At 41.1% G+C, this 23,891-nt stretch overlaps 1 protein-coding gene across 1 annotated transcript; it reads left to right on the forward strand.

The window, feature by feature from the left end:
• The first annotated feature begins 653 nt into the window (after positions 1 to 653).
• LOC117754950 (polycystic kidney disease protein 1-like 2) lies at positions 654 to 23,598 on the forward strand. The gene is made up of 36 exons (XM_034574315.1): positions 654 to 791; positions 945 to 1,110; positions 2,241 to 2,341; positions 2,535 to 2,654; positions 2,792 to 2,936; positions 3,047 to 3,994; positions 4,096 to 4,238; positions 4,364 to 4,549; positions 5,181 to 5,312; positions 5,427 to 5,573; positions 5,941 to 6,065; positions 6,441 to 6,561; positions 6,678 to 6,809; positions 7,996 to 8,109; positions 8,365 to 8,479; positions 8,563 to 8,753; positions 8,834 to 9,064; positions 9,247 to 9,348; positions 9,995 to 10,173; positions 10,260 to 10,406; positions 11,774 to 11,973; positions 12,203 to 12,417; positions 12,543 to 12,750; positions 13,750 to 13,999; positions 14,801 to 15,038; positions 15,837 to 15,924; positions 16,025 to 16,159; positions 16,852 to 17,037; positions 17,451 to 17,781; positions 18,018 to 18,151; positions 18,746 to 18,873; positions 19,517 to 19,677; positions 20,304 to 20,514; positions 21,363 to 21,464; positions 21,571 to 21,702; positions 22,492 to 23,598. The coding sequence occupies exons 1-36, from the start codon at positions 711 to 713 to the stop codon at positions 22,705 to 22,707; spliced, it is 6,561 nt and encodes a 2,186-aa protein (XP_034430206.1). The 5' UTR covers positions 654 to 710; the 3' UTR covers positions 22,708 to 23,598.
• Positions 23,599 to 23,891: the final 293 nt, after the last annotated feature.

Below are 23,891 nucleotides of genomic sequence, written 5' to 3' on the forward strand. Positions count from 1 at the left end.
AGTTGTACATACATAGGCAACTGGATTTGCTTGGGTTTCTTGAATACATTTCACCTATAGACTGTATATAAAGATGGATGACATGACAGCCCCACATAAGTGAAGCCAAATCATCTTCATTCCCCCTGGTGGCTGACTTCAGTAATGGTCATTCCCCCTCCCAGAGTGCACATTTTCTCCAAGATGGCTTCTGTCATTTTATGTAGTTCTTTTAACACTGATGATTGACATTAATGATTCATTTTACTGTTGTCTCTTGATATGTTTTGTATGGAAAAATATTTATTTGTAAAGTAACTAGCAACTATAGCTAGATAGAAAATAAATAGTGGAGTAAAAAGATAATATCGGTGTCAAAGAGCTGCCCGGAAATTATAGTTTACCTTTTTTTTTTAACCACTTTTTTACTAAATGACGTCAAAAGCTCAATATGAAAGGTGTTGTGGTTTCACTTTTTGCAATTGGAAGAAGTGGAGACATGTCCATCTTTATATACAGTCTATAGTTTCCATTCTTAACAAATAAGTTTCTTCAGTTCTGACTGACCGGTGGTTAAATACCTGGAACCTCCCACCCGTTAGTCATAGACATACCTGTGAGATATGAAAAAATGTGAAAAATGATGTTTAACTGAATGTTTTGCGACAGGAACTGTACAATTGAAACTCAGTGCGAGGAATATCTTCTCTTCTCTGGAAGTGGATGTGGATATGTTTTCTACCTGTGGCAACAACTCAGTCATTAAACCAAATGGTCATAATGACGACTGGCTGAGCTCTAACACGGGGCCGGTAAAATGTTTTTTTTTTTTTATATATATACATACATACATATTACACAAATATCTGAAGTAATGTAAGGTGCCTGTTGATACTTTATGGAAGCATAATGCCTGCCTTGCAGTGTGTACTGTATTAATAATGAAGCCTTTTGTTAATTTTCAGAGAAATAAACACGTGAGAGTTGTCAGATCTAAAAAGCAAACATCCGACATTAAGATCAAAGCAAAACCTTCAGCTTCAGTAGATAGCAAAGCTAAAAAAATCGACCTCTCCATTGAGGATCCCTCCTCCCTCAAGGACCCGGGTGAACGGTACCAGTGGGAGTGCAGTAAGAATCACACTCTTCTACTTCCTTTTCTCAAACTCAGTCAGAATTAAACGCTTAGATAATATGATAAATAATAACAATAAACTTTATCTATATCAGTCTTTTTAAAAACAGAGTTCACAAAGTGATTGAAAACTGTTTTGCTGACTTCTCAGTGTTTCCAGCTGACTCAACTTAAACCCGTAAGAGGGACCTCAACTTATATTATCTTAATATTCAGCGCATGGCTACAAACATGAAATCATAGTGAGGCTAACGCTACTTGTCTCAGGTGAGAAAATTACCATCTCGCCATCTCAGTTAACTAGTACTAGTGTTATAAATGCGGGAGACCGGGGCTTCATGTCACACGTTTCATACTCTTTCATGTATCCTGGGATCAATACATCAAATTGTATAAAATTACACACCAAATGAAAAAGAACAAAGCGAGCAAAATGTTTGTAATTTATTTCATTTCCATATCTTAATTCAGTCCAGAGTTATAGACTTTTAAATAGTGAGTGAGCATATGTGACACATTGCCCGACCATGTCAGTGCATTGCTGGCGTCATATTGCTTTCTGAAAAGATTTACCTTGTACCTGCAGCCAGAACTGCCTTCTTCACCGGTGTGTCAGAGAGAATTTATATGATTTTGGGTTCCGAGACTTTTTTCTTGGCTTATAGGTTTTGTCAAATGTCCTCTGGAGTTGGTTGGTGGGTGGAACAGACATATTTAGGTGAGTGGGTAATGGGCAGGACTGGGTTAGAGAGGGAGCCAAGAAAAGGCAGAGTCAGTGCTGGGACCTGGGCAGAGTCAGTATTGTGACAACTTTCCCCAAAATCACTGAGACAAGTCGCCCCAAACCGCCATGTTTGCTAATGTTAGCTCTATCCTAAAATGACCCTGATTCTTTTGATTGTTTCTGATCATTAGTGAAAGAAACCAACAAAGACGGTTTAACCGAGAGTCAATAAGACTTTGCATACTAAATCATTTCTGACATTATGTTTTGTTGTTGTGCTTGTTGATCTGAGTTGGTTTAGATATAACTGTCACAATGTTTTTCAAAGTGAATTCTGTACAGCTTTATATCGTCCCCTCAGTTGCAATAGTAAGTATAATGACTTTCCTTTTTGATTCGCAGGTGATCCCTGTAAGTGTGCAGGAATATTTGAGAAGCTGACTCACGCCATTAAAGAAGAGTGCCTACCAGATCCATTTGAATTTAACAAATATCATTTTAAAGTGATAGACATCACTAATAATGTGATAAAAAAGAATAAATACATCTGCATCAGCCGTAACCCCAAGGGGAAAAAAAGCAAAATTAGGTACATGATCCTTCTGAACTTATACTGGAGCGTGGTCTTGTAAATTGGTTGATGTGTGTTAACCAAATTATCTGTCTTTGTTGTACCCTAGTCTCTCTTGTACTCAGGGCTGTGACCCAGTAAAGGGGTCTACAGATGCAAAAATTAAAATGTCATGTGAGGAAAAAAAAAAGTGTCCAGACGTCGTGTGGAACATCGAGGACCCGGGAGACCACAGCAGCTGGCCAGTAAGTTTCATCATTCAATTCTGACTTGTTTAGGACTGAAATATCATATTCTGCTGTAAAGATCAAAATCTGGTGTTAAGAAATCACATTTTATCTTTGACCTGATTGGATTAGCATGTTTGTCAATTTATTTACAGGCGGAGACCAAAAGCTGCTACGTAGATTCAGGGAAAAGGCCACTTATAGAGAAGGTTAATGGTGGGACTGAATACACAGTGAAATATAGCACTCTTGCTCTGGCCAAGAGTGCGGGTCAGGATGTCACTGTGGTCGTGACTCATGGTGCGTTTACATCACTCAACAAAACTGTCTTACAACTTCTAGTATCTTGACACGTTCATTTTTAGGTTGCAGAAATAAAGTCAAACACTTTACTTTTTCTTTTTGTGTAGGAGGGAAAAAGGATGAAATGACAAAATACACTATAAGGACAGGAAATTCTGCCTCGACTCAACCAGCTGCCACCGTTACGACAGCCGCAGCTGGAGACACCCCAGCCGCTCCCGCCACTACAGTACCTGTCACGACCAGTGCCTCTACAATCAGTGCTACGCCGAACACTGGAACCACGATCAGTGCTACGCCGAACACTGGAACCACGATCAGTGCTACGCCGAACACTGGAACCACGATCAGTGCTACGTCGAACACTGGAACCACGATCAGTGCTACGTCGAACACTGGAACCACGATCAGTGCTACGTCGAACACTGGAACCACGATCAGTGCTACGCCGAACACTGGAACCACGATCAGTGCTACGCCGAACACTGGAACCACGATCAGTGCTACGCCGAACACTGGAACCACGATCAGTGCTACGCCGAACACTGGAACCACGATCAGTGCTACGCCGAACACTGGAACCACCATCAGTGCTACTCCGAACACTGGAACCACGATCAGTGCTACTCCGAACACTGGAACCACCATCAGTGCTACTCCGAACACTGGAACCACGATCAGTGCTACTCCGAACACTGGAACCACGATCAGTGCTACGCCGAACACTGGAACCACCATCAGTGCTACTCCGAACACTGGAACCACCATCAGTGCTACTCCGAACACTGCCACCACGATCAGTGCTACTCCGAACACTGCCACCACGATCAGTGCCAAGCCGAACAGTGTCACCACGGGCACTGCCACGGAAAATAGTGCGACCTCGATCACCACTACCATTGCTGCAACCACTGGTCCACCAGTGTCCAGCAGCTCTTCTGAAAGCCTCTCGTGTAGCATATCGCCATCGACCGGAACAGTCCTCGATGCTTTTAATATAACCTGTGAGACTGAAATCCCCTGTTCTAATTGTCACTATTGTTTTAATGCTGACGGTAAGTTTTTCAAGGGTTGGCTACCTCTTTTAATAAAAGGCTCATTCAACTGTTCTCTAACAATGTCTGTTTCTTAATCGAACTCATTATCGTGTTTGCAGGTAAGCATCTGCGTTGCAGCAATAGCAACGACGTGGCGTTCGTCTTCCTTCCTCTTGGAGACAGCAGTTCCAACTATAACCTGATCATCACAGCAACTGTTACAAAGGACAGCTTTGTTGTTAGCACCACCATAACAGCACAGGTTGGTCAGAACCATGATGGTTTGAAAAAAAGTAAATAAATAGGGAAAGCGAAGCAGCAAGAGAAAGAGTGATGCTCTGATTCTCTTAGACACAGCTGAGATAAAGATGGCTTTTTTCTCCTCAGGTGCTGGATTCAGCAGGAGACTCCGCCGCTTCAGTAGAGGATCTGAAGTCGACAGTGGAGAATGCTGTGGCACAGCTGAAGGAACAGGGTCTCCTGTCAGGAGAGACCATAGGACAAATCATCGGTTCTGTGTCCGACAAACTGAGCAGTCAATCGGGTGATTCGGGGAAAGCTGACAGGGAAAAGGTAAATCCTGACAGTTTAATGACTCAGTCAGTACTGATACTGAACTGAAGTATTGAATAAAATAATCCACATAAGTGTGAACAAGTGAGCCTGAGTTCTGCAGAAACATCAATTCAGCTGTTTTATGTGACAGGTTAGCTGCCCAGGTTTACTGTATTAAACACAGATGTCATACAGGCCTTTTTTAAAATTGTGATTCTGCAGTTCAGTCAGACAACTCACATTCAAATGTTTATTGCAACAGTAGAACAGGTTGGTGTTTGGCGTCTGCATCTATGTCACGTGATTGGAGCAGCGCAGCTCTCGAGAGTTGGCTGCCTGAACTAGCTCGCAGGCGTCGCTCCATGATTGGTCAGGATCCAACAGTTAATATTTACAGACACTCTCTGGATTTAAATATGTCAATGCCAAGAACATATTTGTCCCATTGTACCCATTGGTATAACGTCCTTCTTCCTGTAGATGCATTTCATCCACCTTCCTCTTTGCAGAAGTTCTCCACAGGCTTATTTAAGTTTTAACGGTAATACTTGTGTTGCCTGTGCGGAGACGCTGCCTTAAAGAATGTATCGTATTCGGCTACATATGAAACCAAATCACGTGTTTTGGTGAATGCTTTTCTCTGTTGAAGCTTCGGGAGCAGATGCTGCACATATTGACTGATGCAGTGAAGGAGGTTCCCATCAACACTCCACAAGGGGTTCAGGTGGTCGCCAGAGGTCTGACTGCTGTCATCGCCAAAGAAGTCAGCTCCACTGCTCAGGTACTACTAACCCCACACTGAGGAATTCAGGGTATTGTTTGATTAGAATTAAATACGACTGCAACACTTCTAAAATATGTATCTCTGATTGTGGGAATCGATTTCCAACTCCAGGAGGAAGCCTCTTTATTATTTGTGAACCTCAGCTCGTCTCTCGTCCACATGGTTGTGAACAAAAGTGAAGAAAGCAAGAAGGAAAAGCAAAGTGCAGCCGGCGCCATTGTGGAAGGAGCGAGCAATATCCTGGACAACTCTTCCAATGTGAGTCACTTAACCTCACAGCCCCTGCTGATGGGATTAGAAAAGGTTGGGTGATTTAAAACAGTGATTTCAGTGTGATTTTGCTCATCCTGGGAATATTTACAACCCTGAATAGTTCAGTGCACTTCATTATTACCCGTTTACAACATATCGTTCAGAGTGTATCGACAAGTCCTTTAGGGCAAAGGTCAGTTTCTTGTTATTAAATTCCGTGCACAGAGTACAGTGACAATGGTCACATGATCACATGTCCTATCAAAGACCACTTTGTCCAGGTGTTGTGAGGAATGATGAGACCAGTAACTCTTCAGCCATCTTTCCTTGAATATCTAATTAAAAAAAAACGTGATGTCTTATTTTTTTGCAGAAAAACGTCTCTGATGCTCTTCTTGTTGTCCTGAAAAATATCCAGAGTGCACTGTTGACATTCCAAGCTAATAACGAGGGGCCGACTGTTATCCAGAAAAATAACATTGGTGTTTTTGTCAATAGGTGAGTTCAACCTAAAGGCATGAAGTACACAGATTAACTAATAGGTTGAAATTTGGGATTGTTTCCAGGCAGGTAGCAATAGACAAAGAGTGATGGTAAATGTATGGTAAAAAACAGTTAGCTTAGCTTAGCATACAGACAGGAAAGAGCGCTATCTAAATGTAATAAATCCCACCTACCAGCACCTTTAGTGTTATCTTCTTAACATGATATGTCTACAAATGAAGAATTATGTTGTTTTTAGAAATAACCTGGTAGTTACTCTAGTTAAAATCCTGTAAATCTCTATAGTTTTTCTATATAAATCTAATGGCCATTCCCAAAGAAAAACACAAATGAACACAAAGTTCAAATTGTATTTATTTCTTCTTACAGAGTGACTCCAGGAAGATTGCACATGGAGCCTTTAACGTTTCCCAACTGTTCCTGCCCCTCGTTTTCTCTCCCAGCTCTACCCTCCAACATATTTCCTTCAGATGAACCAGTGGACATACGAGTAAGTTGGCACGTGTTGACGTGTTAGATCCCAAATTGTCCATTAGTGTCTCAGCAGCAGAGTGTGACTTGCTAATGGGCTCTATGTCCATTTTGCTCTTTAAAAAACATTTACAGATGCTGAGTTTGGATAAAAATCCATTTTCCTGGAACGAGGGAGGGAACATCAGCGGCCAAATTGCTTCTCTGTCCCTCACAACAAAAGATGGCTCCACTATCCACATCGAGGATATAAGTGAGGATATTGAGGTGAGTGCAGCAGAGGACTTTCCTGTTGAGAGGCGACAAATCTATTCCTTAGAAAAAGCACAGTGGAGCATTCTGTGAAATGAAAACCCAGAGTGATTTTGTATTGTGGACATGCACTACTCTTAAGATATTTTAAATTATGCATCTTTTTTATTCATTCAGAAACATTTGGTAGATAATGTGATTCAGCCTGCGAGTAGCATTAAGGAGACAGGCAGTTTGTGCTAAATGTGCTAAATCTCTCAGGCAAGTGGTCATGATAAAATTCCTAATTTATGCAGATTTTAGATTAACAGTGATGGAGACTGTAATGAAGTTTGCACACTTCACAGTGGACTATTGTAGGATCTTTCACGCTGTATTTTAATCTCCACTTGACAACTGTGTGCATCCCAGCCTGGCACAAGAGAGGCTGCATTTTACTGTGTGTTTACTGTTTGGAGGCCTTGAATATTAACACAAACAGAAGTGGCTCTCAGAGAGTGCATAGCTCTGTCAAGGCCCAACGTTCCCCTTATAAAACCCAGTTTGAATTCACAAGATCCAGATTTTTATTGGAATCTTTCACAAAAATGTCACTTCCCTAAACATGGCTGATTTGATTTTGTTAAAGACACATGAAATTATTCTCTGAGAAATTGGTGAAAAGGTTAACAAAATTCCCTGATTGCAATGCTCAAGTAAAAAAGAAATCCTGGATCTGCTCCCATTAAAATTCCCCCACCCCTGCAAGATTTCATAGAAATCTGTTGAGTCGTTAATCAATAATTTTATTTAATTAGACCAATAAAAGAAAAGTAAGGCGAGGCAGACCATAATTTGTTCAGACTGGAAATGTTCATTAATACATTCTGGTGCCTTACACAAACTTTGTCTTGAGGACACACTCACTAATTTTTGAGACAATAAGCTGAAGCAAATTAATTACCAAACCCATTCATCCATTTAAGGACCATGTACAGCTTTTAGTAGCAGGGTTAATTAAAAAAAGTTAAGATGATATTAATAATTATTTAAAGAATCATTAGGTTCAAGCAGTTCAAGGTAGGAGACACACCGTTCATTTACCAGCTTCCTTGGGTTAAAAGGTTGCACTTGATTACACTTTATAACTGTTTGGAACTGTCTTGCCTCTGTGGAGAGAATCTGAATCGGTGTGTTTTGTGTATTTTTGCCTGACACACAGATTCTGCTGCCAAGGCCTGTTGGGGGGCAGGTGAACACTTCAGTTCTGGACCTGGGAAACCACAGCACCACAATCATTGACATTCCTTCAGCGGACACTACGCTGGTGATAAAGGTCCAGTAACATGTTTATCTCCCCTTCTGAGACATACATATACTTTTGACAGCTATTTTCATGTCAGCTTTGGTCTACTGTGACACAACGGACACTTTTATTCCAATGTCTTCATCATTGGTTTGTGTCGTTGCATTACTATTGTCATACAATGCATTTAATCTGTACATGTAACAGTGTGTTAATTTGTTTTTATGGCTGCACCAACTTTTAATGGAAATTTTGTTGAATCCATGTTGATGTGCCTTTTAAAAGATGGTGCCTTCAGACGATCCATTACCCTTCAAGCTGCTCCTTGGCTATATGAGCTACCCCACTGAAGCAAGTTATACTGCAATGACAGAGATGCCTCAACAGGGAAAAACACAAGGTAATAAATAGTTCTGCTCAGTGCTGGAGATTTCTCCCTCTCTTGATGCCTTGATAACTAAAGTGCTTTTGTGTTTGATGCAGAGGAGAGATACACGTGGCTTGTAGACGCAAAGAGTCTCAAGATGAAAACTGGAGTGCACTATCTTGTAGTGAAGCCCATTGTAGGACCAGGCATAAAATCCATCAATGCCACTTTGTCGATCATCTCCATCTCTGCTGAGTGTAAATTTTGGAATGAATCAAAGCTGGAATGGAGCAGCAAAGGATGCAGGGTAAGTGAAATGATTCACTCTGTCAAGTTTGCCATGTTGAGTGAAGTTTAAAAACGGTAGAGAGGCTGCTGTGTTTCAAGGTTGGTGCACAGACGACACATTTAGTCACCCAGTGCTTCTGCAACCACCTCACTTTCTTCGGGAGCTCCTTCTTCGTCACCCCCAACCTCGTGGACCCGTCCCGCACCGCTGAGCTGTTTGGGACCTTCACTGAGAACCCCGTGGTCGTGTGCTTCGTGGGTTCGCTATTTGTGGCTTATCTCCTGGTGGTTGTGTGGGCTCGACGAAAAGACATCCAAGATACGGCCAAGGTAGATTGTCATCTCCCTCACCTTGAGTATAATACACCAGTAACATTACCCAAAACGTTTGATTCCTAGTACCAGTATGTATCTCGAAAGAAAACACTGTGTAGTACTAGAATCAAGAACAATTTTTAAATATATTTCTTTATTTTAATGCCTTCTACTGGATCTTTGTGGCATCTTGGCAGGTGAGGGTGTCAGTGCTGGAGGACAATGACCCCATGGACGAGTACCGCTACCTGTTGTGTGTCAGCACTGGGCATCGGAGAGGAGCCTCCACTTCCTCTCAGGTAAATGGGTTTTCAGCTCAACATTTACATCGTCAACACATTTAGATTCCATGAAAAACTCTGCATACACACAAACCTCCCTTAACAAGACATAGGATAACATACTACTGCTTCAAAATGCTCATTGTGATGTGTATGTGAATTATTCACACAAAAAAAGTGTCTGCAGCAAACTAACAGGCTGCAGTGTGCTGTTTTTATGAATTTTTATTGTTTTGTTCTGGGGATAGAAGCTGTTTTTTCCATTCAATTATAATTGTTTTAATTAATTTTTGAGAAATTATGCAAAAGAAATGCAAATTAATGCACTGCCCATCTGCTTCCGTTCTGTGAGTATTGGGATTTTGTTTTTTAAGATAAACAACTGGTGCCGCGAACTCTCATGTGGACGCCACTGAAGTACTGCAGGAGAAAAGGGTTCAACAATATGATGTCAACATGTCAGACGTAAAACTGTGAACAACAATATAGGAAAACGTTTCATGTATTGATTTGAGGAAGGTCGCTGTTTCCTCATCGCTGTTAAAAAAAAGATGTCTGCTGCTAATTCCTTCTCCTCCGTGGAGCCGAAGCTTCATTGGAAGTTTAAGTCACTCGCTTGCATTCACATCATGATTTCAGGATTAAGAGTACTGGTCTGTTGTAGATAACATTAACCCTGCTGGGTGCTGATGGAACCAGCGAGCCACACCACCTGACAGACCCAAAGAAGTGCGTGTTTGAGAGAGGGGCGGTGGACATGTTCCTGCTCACGACACCCTTCTCACTGGGAGATCTGCAGGGTGTCCGGCTGTGGCACGACAACTCAGGCAGCCATCCTGCATGGTAGGCAGATAGATCAATAAATGACAAACCAAACATTCAATTCAGTGCAACCTACTATAGTTATTATACTGAGTGCTTCTCCTCAGGTATGTCGGCCATGTCATGGTGCAGGATGTACAGACGGACCAGAAATGGCATTTTCTTTGTAACTCCTGGTTGGCCATAGACATGGGAGATTGTTGCCTTGATAAAGTTGTCCCTGTCTCCACAGAGTCAGATTTGAAGAGTTTCAGGTAAGATTAACACTTTGAGGTACGTGGGCATCAAAATCACACACACACAAACACACACACACACACACACAAGCAGGTCTACAGGTTGAATGTGAAACCCAGACCTGTGTTTTTCATTTCAATATAGAGACATATCAAATTAAAATTAATTGCCGTAGCTGGTTTGGATTTTATTTTGAATGCTGGCAACTTTCCCACATGTTCAAATGTTGAAAACCAGGGTGACAGGGATGTTTTTTTTAAATTGAGCAATTACTAGACATGTGAGGCCAGCAAGGTCTGAAGAATTCTCCCAACACTCATCAGAGCAGCAGAAATATTCAAAGGGAGACGGGTAAATTGTTATTTACAAGAAAGATGGAATAAATCCTCTTTAACAGAGAAATGCATGTGCTGAAATATATGACCAAGGCCAAGAGAGTGTGGGAGGAAACCATAGTTCACAGGGAGAACTTGCAAACTCCAGAGACGAACCCCTGACCTCCTGCAGTGAGGAGACGGTTCAAACCAATGCACCTCAGTGCCACCACCAAAATCCACCGAAACAAAAAAATGTAACTTTCAAAGAGCCACTGTTGTTGTAATATAACCGTATATTTTCTAAGAGCATCTAAAATGTTGTTTCACATTAAGCGTGATGCAATTAAGCAAATTAATTACAAGGAGAGAAAGCTGACCCTGGGATAGCTAGCTTGTTTATTATACCACTTAAAAACAGAAATATGTAAGCAAATATATTTAAATAAATCAACCCATAAACTGCAAATGAGACTGGAAAGAGGAGTAATTTGTTCTCCTACTACTGCTTCAAAATGTGATGTTGTCAGGAGCCGTCTTTCTGATGCGTACGTGTCAGAAACAAAACCTTGGAACTCTGACCTCGATTAAAATAAATGTAGGCTGCTATATCGTGCAACCAAATTCAAAGTCAGTGGTGTGAAAGGTTGTGAATTATTCACACATAAAGAAACATGTCAAGGTTGCAAAGGGCTTAACACTTAAACTCAAAAAAGTAGCGTAAGCAGCAAACTAACAGGCTGCAGTCTGCTGTGTGTATTTTTTTCATATTTAACTTCAGACTGATTTAAATGTATTTGGACTCGACTGCAGTTTATGAAATTAAAGGGAATTAAAACCGTCACTTACCTCTAATCCCGGCGGAGTCAGCCGACACAGTGAGGCAGTGATTTGCTGAGGATTATTTTCTCTTTTTAAATAGCTTTGACTCAACGCTGAGGTTTAACAGCAACACAATAACCTGACAAGAGATTAAAATGTGAAGCTAATCCATCTTCAGTTAGCCGTTCATGTGGGATAATCATATTGTTTTTCCATACCACCTCCGCCTTGTTGCTTTTATTTTCCAGTAATTTGTTCTTTATGAAGACGACAAGGGATTTGAGCGACGGACACCTCTGGTACTCTGTGATCAGCCGACCGCCGAGCAGCCCCTTCACTTGTGTTCAGAGAGTCTCCTGCTGTTTCTCCCTGCTGCTCTGCACCATGCTGACCAGCATTATGTTCTACGGCGTCCCGACGGACCCGTCTGAGCAGACCATGGACCTGGGTACTGCACAATGTCATTACAGCTCAATTTATTCCAGGAAAAAAGATTGAATGTGCTATAAATCCTCGGTGGTCTCTTGTGTTCTCAACTTTATGATCTTGTAAAGTTGCTTCCACAACTGTTATAAACTATAAAACCAACCAATATATTTTTTGCCCACGTTAATGTGCACATCCAGTGCAACATCTTTCTCCCTCTCTCTCTGATTGGCTGTCTCTGGTCTTTGCAGGTCACTTTGAGTTCACGTGGCAGCAGTTCATGATTGGAGTTCAGAGTTCACTCGTCATGTTTCCAGTGAACATCCTCATTGTTGGCATCTTCAGAAACACTCGTCCTTGCGAGACGTCGTGCTGCAAACGCAGAGCAGAACAACCCGATGCCTGCTCCTCGCAGACCGCCTCCGCCGACATGAATGGCCACGTCACTTTAGACACTATCGCCAAGGTAGGTGCTCATCCAGCAGCACCTATGACCCTATCCTTCACAATAGTGAGATCTCAAGTACAGTCTTGTATAGTGTCATTTTCTATAGAACTAAAATAAAGTCTATACATTTCTCTGTCTCCCAGGACATTACGAGAATAGTCCGCTCATTCTCCAAGAGCATGAAAAGCAGCATCCCATCCGCAGAGTCAGAGTTTGGGCCTGGACAACAAGCTGACATCAACGCTCTCCTTTCTGTGGTGAAGGATTACGTCAGACAGATTTATAAAACCGGTGACGGCGCAGAATCGAGGACAGAGATTGTTCCTGACGTCGCTCAGCCTCAGGAACCAGGTGGGCCTCCGCTGTGGTTAATGGATACATAGTTGGTTTTATTGCTCTGCCTGCGCGGAGGATGTTATAAACAGCTGGAGCCCTGTCCGGTTTCCAAGTTAACATCTCCTCTCATCGGCCAGGAATTTCAGGTTATCAGGCCACTGGGCTATAAATCGAAATGCTTGGAAGTTTCATTCAGCCAACGGCACTCTATATCAAATATGTATCATATTAAAAAATATTATTAATCTTTTTGGAATATGAGTACAAGGTATAGTAACAAAGACACAAAGTGGTATCATTCAATAACCACACATCCATGAGTCTTAGCCACACTAGCACTGTCCAAGCTTCATAGAATACGAATGGTCATTATTCTCTATCATTATTAATATGAGGAGGTGCACATATTTTAGTGGAAGAGCAGCACTTGTTCATTTAGTTTAAAATGAACCAGCATTAATTGTTTATTTTGCTTTTACTCCTTGAGTTTGGGAAGTTTAGATCGAGAGTTTTAAATAAAGTTCAAACATTCAGTTGTAGTACATGGACTTGGCTTGGACAGTTTTCTATACACTGTATGTCAGACGAAGAGCATAAGAAACAAAAAAATACAGTATAAATAGGAGGATATCTGATTGGATGATTTGAAATAGGTGAACAGGAAAACTGGTGGGATGCTGCAAAATACAGGAAGTAGACCTAAATAAATCCAAAATGAAATAAAACAGACAATGAAGTTAAGTTTGGTCCAAAGTGTCCGTGCGAGTTGTGGCAGCATTAAGAAATATCGGTCTGCTTGGGGGGGATGCAGAAAATATAGGATCCTGTGAACAAATGGGTGAACAGATCAAACTCAGAAAAATACAGCTGGAGGAAAACTGAGAACTGAGACTGGGAAGTTCACTCGAAGAGACAAAAGCCACACAGTGATCCGAACAGCTTAAATGCTGCAGAAATGCCTTCAGCATCGACGGAGCTAACTAATTAAAAAACATAATTCTTTGGTATTTACAGATTCAGAAAGCGGTGGTAGTGTGCACCCTGAGATAGATGTGGAGGGCGTTCAGAAGAGCAACAGAACCCAGTATCTGTACAGGCAGATGTGCCACATCGACAGAGCGCTGAGCCTGCTGGGCTCGTCCGGCTTCCCGAGCCCACACAGCTACAGCCGGGCTCTGCAGCAGGTCCAGGGCATGAAGGTCTTCCTTGAAGATCAGCTCCTCGCATCCAGCCGCGTCAGCCCAGATGAACTCGTCCAAAACAAGTACTGAAGTCACTCATTAAAAAGACCACACGTGTGGAATTGCACGTGTTAGTTGGTTTTTCACAAAGTGTGTGTTTTTATTTATTTTTACTTAAACGTCACTTGATAGCCTTCAAAATGAACTTTTATTTGCCTTTATGTTTTTTGTATAGTTATTTTAATTATGTTGTTCTACCGTAGTTCATCAATGTCATGCAGCGGGTAATGGCAATCACTTTGAAAATGTTTCTTTGATTGTGATTTCAAGAACACTTAAGATGCATTAGATTAGCTGCTGCTGTGTGTGTGTGTGTGTGTGTGTGTGTGTGTGTGTGTGTGTGTGTGTGTGTGTGTGTGTGTGTGTGTGTGTGTGTGTGTGTGTGTGTGTGTGTGTGTGTGTGTTTGCAGTTCATGAATACATTTATCCCTGCACACAATTAAGTTTGACCTTAATGTCTTCAAATTGTTGCCATGATAGATTAGTTGTGTCTTCCATATTTGAAATTGTTGCAAAATGGCTCATACAGATACAGTGTCTATCTTCTCCTGTCCCCCCCATCAAGACAGTGAATAAACATATTTTATAAAATATTGAATAATTCATGGAAGAAAACTGTCTGTGAGTGATGGGCTAAAATTTTAGTATAATATATAATCATCTGTTGCCTTTTCTGTTTAGTTCACGATATCACATGTGAAGTCTTAGGGTTCATCATGCCTGAAGTAGAATGGTCAGAGTTAATTGCACAGTAGGAAAGACTCAAATCCAGTAATTATGAAGCTGTATTTAAGTAAATGCTTTTCTTTTACTCTCACATACAGGTTGAGTCCTGCAGACAGCACTGGTGGTGATGGTCAGAAGAAGAAGGGCTGCTGTCATGGAGGGCTGCCCTGGTGGTTCATCTTTGTCGGCTGGCTGCTCGTGATAGCTACCAGTTTCGTAGCAGGATTTTACACGATGCTTTATGGTTTGAAATTTGGGAAGGATCGTTCCGTCAGCTGGTTGGTGTCAATGATCGTGTCCTTTTTTCAGAGCATCCTCATCATTCAGCCACTGAAGGTGAGAAAAGAACAATCTTCCCCCCCTCATTATAACCTCGCACCTTTAGAAATTTTAAAATAGTTACTTCTATGTGAGTTTTCTTGATTCAGTCAAGACCACTCTCATCAAAATGTATTTGATTCCAATAACTGAAATAAGTAACGTTTGGGGATACAGCTCAGTTCTGGGACCTGTCTGCTCGTCCTTGTGCATATATGAAAAGCATAAGGCAGCGAGAACAAACCTCCATGTTCTTCATGGAAAGGTTGGGATGGAAAGCAGCAGATAAAAGAGCCCGGCACAGAACAGCAGATCTGACCCCAGAGCTGCAGGATCCAGATCTGATACTATACTCAAAAACAACTACTATTATTACTACGCTTCTATCATAACATCATTACATCTTTAAATATCGCTCTATTATTTTCAATATAACAACCAGTGTGACAGAGCTACAATGGTCACACAACTCTTTCTTCCCCTCTCTCTTCTCTCACCTCTTTTCCACACACCTCTCCTCCCTTCCTCATTTTTTCTCTGCTCACCCCCAACCGGTTGCTGGTTCTGCTGGATGCTGCGTCCAGTTAATGAGGGAGTTTCTCTCTGATGCTGTTACGGTTGGTTGTGAAGAGGCGTTGCAGTTGAAACAGGAACAGAATGCATTCGAGGAAACCAATTATATGAGCTGATGTGGTCGGCAGAGCGATCTGCTGCTGTCGGCTGCAGGATTGTGGCTGAGCTTGACTTAGTGACCTACCGGACACTGCTCACTCTGATAATCTTTGTATTATCTTATGTTCCTGCCTCTCACTACAGGTGCTGTGTCTTGCAGCCTACTTTGCACTTGTCATAAAGAAAGTTGACGAGGAAGATTTTCAAAATGTGGCATTTGACTCAAAAGCAGGTAAAAAAAAATGACCCACTATATAATTTCTTGGTCTCAGACTTTGACTTAAAGATGATCTTAAATGTTCTGGTTTACAAAAACATCTCTTCACCCACAGGCGAGTGTAAAGACCAACAGACAGTCCGACAGGACAGGAGTCTTTACGAGCCGCCTCCTCCTGGAGACGTTGAGAGGATGAAAAGGATCAAGATAATTGAGCAGAAAGCCTTTGCCCTCCTCAGAGAGATTTTCAGTAAGCAGCAACACTGATATGTTTCATCACAATGGGCACGGATGCCAAATATTTGAACCAAAGTAATCCAATCATAAAAGATTGAAAGAAAAAAAAAAAGATGCAACTGTACACTCAATAAGTCCATGTTTACTGTCTTTTGTACTCTATGGCACTACATTGCACAGATAATCTATTGTACATACTTATATTTTTATGTTCTTCTTACCTCGATATTTTTTATAACTCTTAAAAGCACGGTATTCATTGTGGAAGGCAAAGAATGAATTTCATTGTACAGGACTGTGCATACGACAATAAACGCTTTGAACTTGAACTTGAACTTGAACTTGAACTTGAACCTGTGTGTCACAGTTTTGCCTGAATAGTCAATAGTTGAAATACTAGATACATTTAGATGCTTGCATATACAGAGGACAAACATTTGAACAACCCAGCTGGCTTTTTTGTGTCACCGTCTCTGAACTCATGCTTCTCTGACAGTTAGATACTCACTCACCTTCCTGACATTCCAGTAAGGGATCACCTAAACAGTCCAAACCAACAGGAAGCTCGGTCAGGTTAACAAACATGTGCAAGGAAAACCACCATGCAAAGTGAAGCAAACATACTATACATCGGCCCAGCCCCTTTACTTGGATGGTAAATATCCAGATCTACGATGATTGAATTTGCTGCGTTGTGTGATTCAGTCTACACAGGCTTCATGTGGATGCTGCTGCTGGTGGCGCACGGCCAGAGGGATCCCAACGCCTTTTACCTGAAACAGCACATCAGGAACAGCTTCAGTCCAAACGTCTCACAAAGCATGAGTCTGGGGGACGTGTTCACTTGGGCCAACACGTCTCTGCTCAGTAACCTTTTTGGAGTGTATCCAGGTACAAAGTGTGTCGCCACTGCAGAGGATAAAGAAACAGGCTCTTCTGTTTTTATCCCATTAGCCACAATGTTATGTCAGAGCTGCATAGAACGGTTTGAACTTTGATGTTTTACAAATGCTGTCCTGGGAAATCTTATTCTATTTTGTTTCACACAAAACATTTATTCTAAGTATCAGTTCAAGATAAATACATTTGTGAGTGTTGAGCTAAACATTGTGCTTGTGTTTCTATCACTGTGTCAACATAAGCAGATTTTTAAATAACTCATCACTGGTGCTTTTTAACCCAGTATTGCATCAGTTCTATAAAGACATTTGTGTGTTCGGGCTCGCATCATAAAGTGTATGTGTCACTGACAAAGTGTGTGACCTACAGAGACTATAGAGAAACTGTAAAATGCTCTGTTCCAGGATTTATCACAGATGGAAACTCGAAGCTGGTGGGAAACGCCCGTCTTCGTCAACTGAGAGTGCAGAAGAAGTCGTGTCAGATCGCGGGCTCCATGCTGCAGCTTGTGCCGGACTGCCAAGCACTGTATTCATGGGAGGTGGAGGACATGGGCTCCTATGACTCTGGTTGGAACCAGTCTGTGGGGGATAACAACACGCTGAGCACCCCCAGCCCCTGGACGTACCAGACACAGGCTCAGCTCAGGTCCTACCCGGTGTGGGGCAAAATGGTGCTCTACAGGGGGGGTGGCTTTGTAGCGGTGCTCGGCCCTGATTTAAAAAATGCCAGCAGGTATGTACATTACATTACAACAGCGCATTTACTATAAGTTAGCATGGACATCATGTGACTGAAATCACATGACTTCATTGGGTGTGATGTCACAGAAAGGGGCGGGGTAAATGTAGAATCAATATCCATAGATGCATATGTTTTGTGTTGATTAACAAAGACGGTATAAGACACATCATTTGATCACCAATAGATAACCAAGCAGTTAAAAACATCCTTGTGTTCTGGATTCACAGAACCATCGAGTATCTGTTCAGGAACAAATGGCTGGACACGTACACACGGGCATTCTTTGTAGAGTTCACCATTTACAACGCCAACGTCAACCTCTTCTGCATCGTCACTCTCTTGCTGGAGACTGCAGCTGTTGGTGAGTTTGAGAATGTGTATATGACGTATATTTGTTTGGATATGTGGGTGAGATACTCATAAAACTAACACCTTAAAAAAGAGCGTTAAGAACTGTAAATAAAATCACATTCAGAGAACCAACCAACCCAATCTTTATAAAAGTAAAAGCACTTAAGTTTAAAGACTTTAAACACAAGTCAATTCAAGAATAAAACCAAACAATCGTTATGCAGCAGCCATTTCTAAGGAGAGAAATTCAGCCACGATGTAGAGGAATTCATCTTTTCAAGAAACGGGTCAGTGAGGATTAAACTGAAAACATGTTAATAGTAAAACAAATTTAAACAGATGTTCACAACCAATATAGTCAATGCATATGAAATAGATGATTGTGCAGGGGAAGCGGCAGAGGGGCAGGATGTGTATTAGGATGTGTAAATGATTTGTTTGCTTTATTTTGCTTGTCTGCTGTCGCTGACTGTTTGCCGATTGTGATTGAGCTGTTTATGATGAAAGCGGCAATATTCCACAAAATGTTTAATGAAACATGAAAAAATCGAGGTAGGACTCGCTAAATGTTGATTGTAATGATTCTTTTCTTTTTGATTTTTAGGGGCGTTTCAGTTCCACAGCGAGCTGCAGAGTGTCCGTCTCTACCAGTCCACTGGGAGTCTCTACATCTTCGTCATGGCTGCCGAGATCATATACTTGCTTTTCATCATCTATTACATGTTCGTGCAGGTAAACTCTGACATGACTGTCACAGAGTGTGGTCGTAGGCCTGAGGGTTCCGTTTGTTCTCCACACATCTCAACTTCAAGGAAGTTTCTTTATTCTCTGAGGGATTCTCAAGCTCAGACTTACTGCAGAATATGCACACCGGCCTCATTAGTCTTTTCACATGCACCCAGCGGTCCGTCACCTGAGATTTGAAGGGAGCGTGCTTCTTATAGATACACTTTATACAACTTTAACATCAGTGTGACTCGCAAATTGTTTTATTACATGAGAAATTGTGTTAACAAATTGAATTGCAATGCCTTAATGATGAAGTTAATACTGTTGCGAGGCTGTAATTCCATTAATCTGTCTCTGCAATGTGATTTTCTTTTATAAATTTTTTATTGAACAGCAGTGAGTCAGCTCTCTCCATGACCATTTTGATCAATGTTCATGTGTGTTCACTATTATCTGTAATTTCTGAGACTGAAGTGTGTCCTTCCTTGCAGCCCAGACAGTGATTGAATGTTCAGAATGTATTGGACTATAAATATAATGTTCAAGAACAGAGAGTAGAAAGGTTTAGAGAATACATTTTAAAACTTGGACTGATGCTAGGAGGGTCTGAGGTTCAAGCAGGTTTTTCTTTTTCTTCTGCTGGAAGGGCAAATTAATGAAGCAACAGCGGTGGACTTACTTCAGCAGCAAGTGGAACCTCCTGGAGCTGTCCATCATCTTATTGAGCTTGAGCGCCTTGGCTGTTTTCATCAAGAGGACCCTGCTCGGAGACCGTGATATGACCTACTACCAAAACCACAAAGACCAGTGAGACCAGCCTTTAATTCGTCTTTAGACTGTGGGGCGTGAAAATCAAATGTCAAATCGACACTTTCAGAAATGTAGAGGCTGTGTGGTGGATTTTAAGTTGTGGTTAGAAAGGCCCTATTTGTTTCAGTTCAATTATCACTAACCTATTTTAGTGTTGGTGGTTCTTTTCCTTCATTATCTTTTTTGCTTACATCATAAGCTTGAGCATTTTCAAATTGTGCTACTTTATACTTTTACTACCTTCTGGAGGGAAATACATATTTATCAGCAACTATAAATAGCTACCCTTAAGTTTCAGATATTAGATAAAAGTATATATGGTAAACATTATCTTGTTTCAAGTGTCAGTGAGTTAAAAGCTCAACTACACCTTACTAAAGTTACAGTTTGAGTGTTAAGTAAAATAACCTGAGTAAAGTAAGTAAAATTATTATCCCATTAATCATCTCCTGACCCCTCAGATTCACATTATGACCCAATAAAAAGGGGCCTGACCCCCATGTTGGTAAAAACACGAGGCTAAAATGCTGATCTTTTAAATATAGTATCTAAAACTAGCTCCACCACAACCAGCTGCAACAACACAAAGCTGCTTATGCTACTGTGAATCTTCACTGTTGCAGATTTCCCAGTTTTTACGAGACGGCCTCCGCGGACTCAGTGCTTCAGTATCTGATCGCCTTCCTGGTCCTGCTCGCCACGGTCAAACTGTGGCACCTGCTCAGACTCAACCCCAAGATGCACATGGTCACCGCCACGCTGCAGCGAGCCTGGGGCGACATATCTGGCTTCCTCCTGATCATTGCGATCATGTTCATAGCGTATTCCATTGCCGTGAGTATCTCGTCCATTTACTACGATGTGAGACCGTTCTCTCCATTCCTCATTCATGACAGGGGGATGAAGATCAAGTGTTTTCATGATGTAATCCCCTTTTTAGTAGTTTTAAAAAATAACAATAAAAGGGATTTACTTAGTCTCTTAATTAATAATCAGTAAACCGGTAAGTTTAATTTCCCATTCTCCTTAAAAGCATGTCACACTTGCACCTATTATAAGGATGGATTTGTCGGGTAGTAAGAGAGAAGGTTTCTCTGCAGAGGGAATGTTTCACGTTGTTCAGATGCAGATCATATGTGTGTGTTACAAAGGGCATGTGTGTTGTGGGCCCACCTTTGCATTTTACTATCTCGATCATACATCCTTAAAATAAAAAATTGATTTCAGGCCAGATTTTTGTTGATCAATCGTTAATCAGACCAAAAGTAGCAAAATCCTTGCTCATGTCCGAGTCATTATCAGAACGAGGCAAATAAAGTTCAGATATTTTTAAGGTCAACTTATTTCTAAGCATTGTATTTTCTAGAGTCAGTTCTCATCTCACAGTTAAGGTGTTTCTACTGAAGACCAACAGACGGTTGGGTGAGTGCATCAAGTGACAAGACTACAGGATTTACCAGGGTCGTAGTACAGTGATGATGGTGTAGTGGGAAGTCTTCATTAATATATTCATGAATTAAATCTTCTAATTTTATCTTTTGAAGTACTTTATGGTAAAATGACAATATGAAGTGTTTTAAATACTAATGAACGGATCTGAGTCCATCGTCTCCAACATGGTCTGTTTAATGAAACTGGAAGCTTGATGAACTCTGCTGGTGTGAACATCCTACTTTCTCTAGTGCAATGTGATTTACGGCTGGAAGATCTCCTCTTACAAAACTCTGGCGGATGCTCTCCTCACCATCATCAGCTTGCAGATGGGCATTTTTAACTACAGAGAGGTGAGTGAGCTCTTCCCAATCTCACCACATCAATGTTTTGCTTTCATAAAAATCAGAGAACATGTGGTCAGCTTCACTTTAACATGTGTGATTCACTCTTTGCCAGGTTTTGGACTACACCCCTGTGCTTGGTGGATTGCTCATCGGCTCCTGTATCGTGTTCATGACGTTTGTGGTGCTGAACCTGCTCATTTCAGTCATCCTCGTGGCGTTTAAGCAAGAGCAGATCAATCACAAGGTAAACGTTGTCAGGAGTTTAGATTTAAACGGAGACATTTTATGCTTTTTCGTCTTTTTTCCCTTTGATTGTGATAAAATGTTGTGTGTGATCCACGCCCAGCAGATAGTCTGGCCCGCCCCCTTAGTGAAACCAGGTAAAGAGAGACCAGAGACAGACATTTCCTATAAGTGCTGGAGGTCAATCACATCAGAGTGGGCCACCTGTCCAATTAGGAGGGGGGGGGTCTTACAGAGACAGGAGCTAAAACTAATGAACATTTGGGAGAAGAGGACTCACACACTTAAAGAAAAGATTCACACTGTTATTTATCATCTATATTGCTCATATGGCAGTGCAGCACGGACAGCAAGAATATACAAAAGTGCAAGGAGTGCAATCGTTTGCCCTTTCACACATTCTTTTTCACTGGTTGCACAGCCCTGCCATATGTGTAGAATAGACACTTGAACTCGTAGAACTTCGGTCTGAATCTCTTGTTGTTCTGTGTGCGAGTCCTCCTCTGCTTCATCGTGACTCCTCCTGACGTCTGCACCAGAAAAGTAGACAAAGAAACGGCAGTTTTTCAAGGTGCAGCGACCATTTTCTGAACATTAGAGCAAATCATTGCAAGATATTACCCAAATTAGAAGCATGATTCTGAATGTGAGCACATTGTCTCCTTAAGACCAAAACAAAAGTGAAATCTTGTCTTTGTGTAGCTCTGATGCTTTTCATACAGATGTTAATATACCATCATTTACGGGAAATACTGTCTGAATTTGTCCCCTGTCCTCTCTCACCCTGAAGCCCTCAGAGGAGAAGGAGATTGTCGACGTGATGCTGAAGCAAATCTACAGTTTCTTTGGGATCAGATGTAAAGATACTAAAGACTCCCTAGAGCCTGACGTGAGCGGCAGCACTGGCTTGACCCTCAACAACAGCAGAAATATCCTCAGCAAATCAGTCGACCTCAACATTTCTCAGACATCTGACAAACCAACAAATGACAAAACCGTAATGTAACATATCTTTGACTGTTTTTGAAAGTTACTAAAATCCACACGCTCATCGGTTCATTACTGCTTTGTGTTAATATGTTACTACTTACAAATATGAATTTAAAGCAAATCAGGTAATATACACACCTTTAGGCTAGGCAATATATAATTCTTATTTGCTTAGGTCTGTATTTGTTCTTATTTGTGTATGTGTGTATGTATGTATATATATATGTGTGTGTGTGTGTGTGTGTGTGTGTGTGTGTGTGAGCACTGTGTAATTAAATGTGTTCCGTCTTTCCTTCCAGTAATCTGTTCTGTGACGATGTGATGTTTAAAGAAACCCTCAAGATGTTCAATCTTTGTTCATCTGGCAACACGTGTGGTTACCATGGTGGCAGCCAATAATTAAAATATCTCAAAGCTTTAATTAAGTCAGTCGATCATGATCTGATTCCATCCTCAGTGCAGCTCAAATACTTTCAACAGGAAGGCAAAGTAAAGTTGGTTTTCTTGCTAAGAACATTTTCTGCCTCGTCTTAGTCTCAATTATCCACTAACAAACATTGCTGAATGTATTATTGTTTTTGAATCTTTGATTATCGACTTCCATGAATGTCTATCTCTTGTTCAACCAGTTCAGCACGTATCATTTGAGGCAGCAGTGATAGGGTGCTGTGTTAATGAGGAGTTAATTATTACAGCCTTAATGTACAGAGAGTGAGCATTTCGATGTGAGGCGGATATCAGTGTGTCAATCAATTGCTTTATCCAGCACAGAAATTACAGGCTCCACCACTGCCATTAAAGTGTCTGTATCAAAGGGGTTATTACAAAAAGAATCCCACCATACATAATGGCAAAGGCAAGGCAAGTATATCTGTACATCACATTTCAACCATAAGGCAATTTAAATTGCTTTACATAAGATATAAAATGCAATATCACTAATTGTTAAAGCAACACAAGACAGTACAAAAAAATAAGCATTTATAAAGAAAATTAGAGTCAAATACAGAATAAAGAATGAATAAATTAAAAAAGAGTGAAAATAACAGTGTAAGAAATGGTAATTATGGATTAATTAAAAGGCAAATAGGAAACTACGAAAGGGAATTCACTTGAAATTAAATACTGAGAGAACAGATTATTTTTGGGGAAAATCTTCAACTGAATTAACGAGATAAAAGAAAAGTTATATATCAAACA

The sequence above is a fragment of the Hippoglossus hippoglossus genome, chromosome 21 (assembly GCF_009819705.1).
Source record: "Hippoglossus hippoglossus isolate fHipHip1 chromosome 21, fHipHip1.pri, whole genome shotgun sequence".
Lineage (NCBI taxonomy): Eukaryota > Metazoa > Chordata > Actinopteri > Pleuronectiformes > Pleuronectidae > Hippoglossus > Hippoglossus hippoglossus.